This window comes from Lottia gigantea, assembly GCF_000327385.1.
Source record: "Lottia gigantea unplaced genomic scaffold LOTGIsca_36, whole genome shotgun sequence".
NCBI classification, from domain to species: Eukaryota; Metazoa; Mollusca; class Gastropoda; family Lottiidae; genus Lottia; species Lottia gigantea.
In genome coordinates, this window is record NW_008709220.1 from 1,050,019 (window position 1) to 1,058,974 (window position 8,956).

General features: G+C 33.5%; 1 protein-coding gene across 1 annotated transcript; it reads right to left on the reverse strand.

Moving 5' to 3' along the window:
• Positions 1-2,579: 2,579 nt before the first annotated feature.
• LOTGIDRAFT_121171 (hypothetical protein) lies at positions 2,580-2,765 on the reverse strand (the record flags this gene model as incomplete). Its single annotated transcript, XM_009058867.1, has 1 exon — positions 2,580-2,765. A coding segment is annotated over one exon (186 nt), but the record flags the coding sequence as incomplete, so codon positions are not given.
• Between the last annotated feature and the right edge of the window lie 6,191 nt (positions 2,766-8,956).

Below are 8,956 nucleotides of genomic sequence, written 5' to 3' on the forward strand. Positions count from 1 at the left end.
TGTAACATTGAAATACACATTTTTACATTGAAATACAAATTTTTACATTGAAATATAAATTTTTACATTGAAATACAAATTTTTACATTGAAATACAATTTGTAACATTGAAATACAAATTTTTTACATTGAAATACAAATTTTTACATTGAAATACACATTTTTACATTGAAATACACATTTTTACATTGAAATACACATTTTTACATTGAAATACACATTTTTACATTTTAAATATGAAATGAATAATATTATAAATTATTATAGACAAATGATGGCATGGATTGATCGCGGGAGTTGTAAGAGTAGAATTTCTAACAAAAAGGATTTAATTAAAGGAGGAGGGAGAATCTACGATTTATTTGTAGTTGATATGAGTTGAAGGGTTAATCTATTATTTTTTTTCTTGTTGGTATGAGTTGAAAGGTTAATCTATGATTTATTACTAGTTGGTATGAGTTGAAAGGTTAATCTATGATTTATTTCTAGTTGGTATGAGTTGAAGGGTTAATCTATTATTTTTTTTCTTGTTGGTATGAGTTGAAAGTTTAATCTATGATTTATTTCTAGTTGGTATGAGTTGAAAGGTTAATCTATGGTTTATTTATAGTTGGTATGATTTGAAAGGTTAATCTATGATTTATTTCTAGTTGGTATGAGTTGAAAGGTTAATCTATGATTTATTTCTAGTTGGTGAGAGTTGAAAGGTTAATCTATGGTATATTTCTAGTTGGTATGTGTTGAAAGGTTAATCTATGATTTATTTATAGTTGGTATGAGTTGAAAGGTTAATCTATGATTTATTTCTAGTTGGTATAAGTTGAAAGGTTAATCTATGATTTATTTATAGTTGGTATGAGTTGAAAGGTTAATCTATGATTTATTTCTAGTTGATATAAGTTGAAAGTTTAATCTATGATTTATTTCTAGTTGGTATGAGTTGAAAGGTTAATCTATGATTTATTTATAGTTGGTATGAGTTGAAAGGTTAATCTAGGATTTATTACTAGTTGATATGAGTTGAAAGGTTAATCTATGATTTATTTCTAGTTGATATGAGTTGAAAGGTTAATCTATGATTTATTTCTAGTTGGTATGAGTTGAAAGGTTAATCTATGATTTATTTATAGTTGGTATGAGTTGAAAGGTTAATCTATGATTTATTACTAGTTGATATGAGTTGAAAGGTTAATCTATGATTTATTTCTAGTTGATATAAGTTGAAAGGTTAATCTATGATTTATTTCTAGTTGGTATGAGTTGAAAGGTTAATCTATGATTTATTTATAGTTGGTATGAGTTGAAAGGTTAATCTATGATTTATCTTTAGTTGGTATGAGTTGAAAGGTTAATCTATGATTTATTACTAGTTGGTATAAGTTGAAAGGTTAATCTCTGATTTATTTCTAGTTGGTATTGAAAGGTAATTTTAACTATGTTTTAGACTCAAGACGTAATAGAGATTATAATATTATTATACTATTTTACTGACTTAAATCGGTGTTACGTTATGCTATAACCCATTGAATCACAAACTGACCTTTCGGAGTTAAAAAACCATTGTCTGTAATTTCCGACGTGGTAGTATAAAGCAACCCCCAGGAATCGTCCTTGTCTAATACATCAATTACTGTTTCAGTTTTAGTTTTACTGTCATCATCAAAATTTAATAAACTGATTTGACCACCAATAATACAATTATTTAGGTTTGGATTGTCTTCTGGTAATAGTTCAATATCGATATATAAATCATCTACATCCTTCATTACACTACAACTCCATACCAGGTTGTTGTCTCTAAACTTGTTATTACTGTAATACAAATTACCATCTTCTTGTATATCACTAATATCAAAATGAAACTGACTCGAACCTAGTATGTAAAATGATTTAGAAATAACCGACCCTAACTGATCTATATGTAAACTAAAATCTTTCCTCACCCACTGTAGATATTGTAAACACAAGTTATAATCTTTACTTTCACCCAGAGTTTCTATTTCTACCAAACGAGGCAATGTTAATAAAATGTCTAATGTTGTTCTAGTTGAAGGTGAAATATTTGATTCTATATTACTTTCAAATGTTTTTATTTCACTTGTAATTTCTATCTCTCTATCTTCTACTTTACTCCTATTTTCTTCTAAATTTTCCCGAATTTCCTTTTTAACCTGTTCACAACTCTTTCGCAAATCTGAAACAATTTGCTCCGTTATTTCAGTCACTTTAGCGCAGGAATCTTCACACAACGTTTCCAGTTGTTCAAATGATTCTAATAATGTAGAGCGAGATTTCTCCAAGTTTTTTATTCTGTTTCGAATAATTTTATGCGAACGTTCAAGTTTTTCTATGGTTTTATTCCGTGTTTCGTCACATTCTATATCCAGTGTTTCATGATATTTGTGTTGTTTAAATATACACCTAAAACATAATCCTACATTACAATTATTACAGTAATAATCTACTCCCCTCTGATTATGGTTGGGACATCTTGGTTGTGTTGTTGAGGGATGTTGGTCTTTTACTTGTGTTGTATGTTGGAATGTTTGAAGTATAATGTTAGTAGTGAACATCTTAGCACCACGTTTTGGAATTCTAATATCCTGGTTACAGATCGGACAGGGGAATGTCTTTGTTTTATCGGCGATAAATCTTTCTATACACCACAAACAAAAAGTGTGACCACATGGTACAATCTTTGGTTTTTCAAAACTTCCAAAACAAATAGAACATTCTGGTGTGTTACTTGCTGACGCTGTGGCCATTTTATTTTTCTATTATAAATTAAAAAAAACCACCTCTTTTCAGATAAAACATTCAGGTATAACACACACTAGAGATGTCCTGGTTGAAAATAGAATATTCAGGTATAAAACACACTAGAGATGTCCTGGTTGAAAATAGAATATTCAGGTATAACACACACTGGAGATATCCTGGTTGAAAATAGAATATTCAGGTATAACACACACTGGAGATGTCCTGGTTGAGAATAGAATATTCAGGTATAAAACACACTGGAGATGTTCTGGTTGAAAATAGAATATTCAGGTATAAAATACACTAGAGATGTGGATCTGATATATTTCATCGTTTGCCAGGAAATATTTGAAGACGAAGTTGTAATCTGTTGACGTTAACCAAACACCCTGATATGAGGCACACCGCAGTTTGGGAAAGATAGTCAGGCCATACTGGTGTAGATAGCTAGGTACAATTTGATAATACAGTTTTCATGAACGATATAGATAATTATATAGGTCATTCTAAAAGATAGTGTATTTGTACGAATAATGCTTTAATTCAGATTGTTTCATGAAATGTTTCACTATTGTACTGTGGCTGTACTGTTGTCTTCTTCTATAATCATAAATACCAGACATCACATAACTCTGAGTTATTCACTGTTGTACTGTTCATAGAAACAGCAAGACATCACATAACTCTGAGTTATTCACTGTTGTACTGTTCTTAGAAACAGCAAGACATCACATAACTCTGAGTTATTCACTGTAGTACTGTTCATAGAAACAGCAAGACATCACACAACTCTGAATTATTCACTGTTGTACTGTTGTCTGCTTATAGAAACACCAGACATCACCTAACACCGATTTATATACTGCTGTGCTGTTCATAGAAACAGCAAGATATCACATAAATCTCTGTTATTCGCTGTTGTACAGTTGTCTATTGATATACTCAGCAAGATAACCCCAAAGTCTGGGTTATTTACTGTTGTCTGTTCATAGAAACAGCAATTCATTACTTAGCTCTGGGTTATCCACTGCTGTACTGTTGTCTGTTCATAGAAATACCAGACATCATCTAATTCCGTATTACCCACTGCTGTACTGTTCATAGAAACAGCAAGACATCACATAACTCTGGGTTATCCACTGTTGTACTGTTGTCTGCTTATAGAAACACCATACATCACCTAACACCGATTTATATACTGCTGTGCTGTTCATAGAAACAGCAAGACATCACCTAGCTCTTGGTTATCCATTGCTGTACTGTTAATTGAAACAGCAAGACATCATCTAGCTCTTGGTTATCCATTGCTGTACACAGTTGTCTATTCATACAAATAGCAAGACATCACCCTATATTTTGGTTATCCGCTGCTGTACTGTTGTCTGTTCAAATAATCAGCAAGACATCACATTTATCTGGGTTATCAACTGTTGTACTGTTCATAGAAGTACCAGACAACATCTAATTCCGTATTACCCACTGCTTTACAGGTCAGAGCAAGACATCATCTAAATGTAAAGTTCATAGAAACAGCAAGGCATCACCCAACTCAGGGTTATCCACAGCTGTACTGTTGTTTGCGTATAGAAACACCACACATCACCTAACTCTGGGTTATCCACAGTTGTACTGTTGTTTGCGTATAGAAACACCACACATCACCTAACTCTGGGTTATCCACAGTTGTACTGTTGTTTGCGTATAGAAACACCACACATCACCTAACTCTGGGTTATCCATTGTTGTACTGTTGAGCTTATCAAATCCAATAATCACAGTAAATTTCATCAGAATTGATTGAAAATTTGAGCTTTTATTGTGTTCTTGGACATTTTTGGTGGTTTCAACAATGTTTTGGGACAAACATTCCGACGCGTTACCACTTACTCCCCCAATAAAATTCATTTACCCCTATTTATTAAGCAAAATTAAGCACCTCATACATAACTATTAGACCAAATAAACTATGGGCCTATATATCTATTGCGAAAAGGGTGTTAACGACGACGATGGTACAAAACAATAAGGTAATTTAGCTCAGTTGGTATTTGGTCATGAATGCATAGTAGGTTATGGTTACTGGCGTATCTAGAAAAATACCTGAAGAGGGGACCAAAAGTGAGAGTTGTTTCTCCCGAGGCCATAACCCGTTGAAGACAGGGATCTGAGAGCTGCCAGAAGCCATCCCCCTAAATACGCTACTGATGGTGAGCAAACTTACATTTAACTCAACGTACCAATAATAAATAGTAAACTGCAAACCATATGGTGAAAATAATGATATTGGAAGCATTTGAATAAAATCTGACAATAAAAGTATTTACAGCACTCATAAAATATTTCCTAGCCGCCATTTTTATTGGCACAAACACGAATCTGAAATCATTTCTTAAATGTCAGATGACTTCTCTCGAGGCAACGCCAATTTCCTGGTGAAAAATTAAAAAGCGTGCTGCATGCAACATAGAGACCAATCACGAGCTGGAAAATCTAAGGAGAAAATCTAAATCATTTTCTGATTAGATGAAATAAGTAAAATACCGGAAGTCGATGGCAGACAATAAATTGATGTGAGAAATTGACTAAAGTAAATGGAATTATAAATATGATTCACATTAAACTAGTTAAAATAGTGCTCAATATATTAATTGTAGAGCAAAATAGAAATACCACTGTTAAAATGGTTCTTTTTATTTTGCATGTGTCAGAATTAGGCCAAATACTCAAAGACATGGTCCTGACTAACATTCAGCTCACGGGGACAATATACTGAATACATGAGAAAAAAAACCTACACAATATATTATGTTATTTACCAGGTTCGTGCATGTGTTTATATTCACAAAACATATCATGAAGTAGTATGTTGATTGACCAGATCATGTGACATCATGAATATTTATCACCTCGGTCTGTTATACAATGAATGATGATAGAAATAATATACGTAATTATTTCAGACAATGTGATAATCATAGCAAAACAGGGATTCTATTTTTAAACATATTTAAACTTCTCGCAGATTAAAAAGTTCAATTGTCCACCTTTAATTCATTGTTATCTTTTTCATAAATTTAGAAAAATTTAAAAAAAAGACATCGTGGTCTGGATGAGATTCGAACCCACAAACACTCGATGACAGTGTCATTTTCATATTTTATGAATTTGAGTAGGTCAACCATACTTTAGTATTCCCAACTTTTTTTTAACCAAAAGTCAGGATGGCGTCGGTGGTTATTGACCTCACCCCCGGGCAATCGAGGAATGGGTCGGTCATCACGATTATAAAGTTCCCTTAAACTGTTTATACGAAGTAACCACTTGACTAAGCCTGACTGAAGTTCAAGGGAAAACATTTGATTGTCAATGATCAGAAATTGTTATCGTAATTGTTATCTTACGGTAAGTTGATAATAATGATAATAATGAACATATTTATATAGTGTAAGCTCAGTGACGGAGCCAGGTTTACTTCCCCGTCTGTGGTAACGCCCTTTGGCTCCGTTACTGTGTAAGCTATTGATAGTCGGAATTCAAACATCTTAAAAGATGAAAATTTGTTTTGAATGACTTTGATGCGTTGATAAAAATAGACACAAACTTTCATTTTGAAATTCCCAATACAATGATAATTTCGGTCAAAATTTGAAACATTTTCGGTAGAAATTCCTCTGGGAGAAGTGTATTTGTATTAAACGCAAATTTACAAAAACATTATATTTTATCAAGGCATATTTTTCTAAACCAACTAAGACTATAAGTAATGTGATGAAACTGATATTCCCGATCTAGCCAAAGTATCGACTGTAGTCCGTTTTGGGTTTTTTGCAAGCCTATTTTGACTAATTTGTGGTTTGGGTGTGGAATTCTTTCAGCTTGACGAGCCATATACTTCATGGTCATGATATATTGAATTTTTGTGACATATTGGAAAGTTTCAAGGAGATTTTGGAAAAGGCTATTGAAGGCCAATTTCGAGATTTTTCGTGGAAAGAAAATGAATTAGTGGAGTTAGTTTTGAAGACAGTAAACAATAATAACACGATAACTTCCCTTTAACAGGACAATCGACGTTTCTTCATTTGCATTGACCTAATTATCCACCATGTTTTACAATACACAGAAAAAGTTGATTAAAATACATTTTCCCGCGTCTTTTGAGAAAAATAATTTTTGTTCTGAAACAAACATTACACATTTAAAGTAAATTGGTAACCTTCCGATTGACCCTTGTAAGACAATCGAGACTGCTACTTGAGACTGTTGTGTGATTGTCCAGTCTTGTTTTCAGTAGAGTTAAAAGACGTTGAAAGCACTTGTACTAAAAGGTTTTCTCTTGAAAATTATCATCCATTCTTCGTCTGCCATCTTGACTCGTCAAATATCCAACAATACAGACTCGTTAACAAACTTACCAGCCATTTTCATTCCCAAACAGACGTCAAATAGTCTCCATTTCCCACCAACATTTTACAAGCAGACGACCGTAATAAAATATCGTTAAAATTGTTCGAGAATACTTCAACAATAATTTTTTGATATTCTCAAAACTGTTCACATCACTAGTAGGCCTAGTATGAAATACTACTGGCAGCGATGAATTGGATGTTTTTTTTAGTTTTGGTATCTTAATATCTGGTATGCAATGATGGTATAAATATTCCCATGGTGTTGTAAGTTCTCAGAGACGCGCCAGCCTCCCGAGATTGGGGGACAAATATGGGCAGACTGATTCGATGGGGGGACAAATGCTGATGCTGAATTCAAATTTTGGCTACTCTGTGGCGGTGTCATATTCACAAGCCTCTCATAGAGTGTCTTAGAGGGTTCTACCAAGAAAATGTTAGAAACAATGAATTGATTTTGTGCATTCTGACACACATTTTGGAGAAAAAAAGGTAGACATTATTTGTGGAAAATAAAGTGGGGGTACAATTGGGGGTGCAAATCACTTTTTTAGGGGGGCAAATGTTCCCCCCACCCCTCTTAACCCCACTGGCGTAAATTCTCCATAAGTCGTTATGATCATGGTCATTCTTGTTGAATAGTGATCGTTTGTTTGGTTAGATTATCGTTGATAGCTTTAACACTAAAGGGGAATAGTTCTGGGCGCACATGTATTTAAATACTCGTATTTCAACGGTGAGATGTGAACGCTATTTCCAATTAGCCTCGAACGAAAACTTAACGCGTCCCTTTAATAATCATACTTTACAGGTCGAGTTGTCATCAATATGATGTAATATTTATCTTATTATCGTTAACTCGGAATTAACAGTCAATAATCCGCCATCTTGTCACCTCCATGTTCAACACCTTGTCGTTAAACAAAATATAGGTCAACTTTCATAGTAACCTGAACGTCACTTCCGGTAAGTATCACACGTCAAACAATCGGAAGTTTGCTTTATAGATTGATGTCAAATAAAAATAGGAATGTGGTAAAAGGTATATAAGTAGGTTTTATCTTCATTTTTGTCATCAACTGATTTTACAACACATACAAATACAGTTCAACAAGCAAGCAACTAAAGGTAAGTTTTCAATATTTCAGTTTTATAGCAGATGTAAGGCCTTCTAATATTTTAAAGTGGAAAATTCGAACCTACATCACCTTACAAACGGCTACTATTAATGAGAGTTGAATGAATGAACAGTGATGAAGCAAATAATTTCAATGAATTGTTATTTCGGAAGCAGTTTGTGGGTGTTGTTTCTGACGCTGGTGAGGCTTTTCTATTATTATTTAAATCTTTCCAGTTCATTTTGACTTGTGTTCACCAACCGATGAGCAGTAAAACGCAAAACCCCACTTCACTCAAGTACACACTTATTGATAAGTTACTTTGAAACTTTCAGATATCCGACATAATGATGAAAATCGCCGTAATCGTCTGTTTATTGGTTAACATGACAACTGTGTCCTCAATGTATCCCATGGGATACCTACCTGGTGGTTACATGGGACTAGGAGCTGGCTATATGTATCCTGGATACGGGCTTGGTTACGGCTACGGACCCATGACAATGATGGGTCCATATGGGTATAACAATTTTGGCTATGGTGGTTTCTATGGTAACAGAATGGGTTTTGGTAGAATTGGTTTAGGAAGTGGAAGTTGGAAGTGAGAATGTCGTCATGGACAATTTTTGGGAAAATTCTCTTGGAAAGACTTTTTTTTTTACATCATTTGAA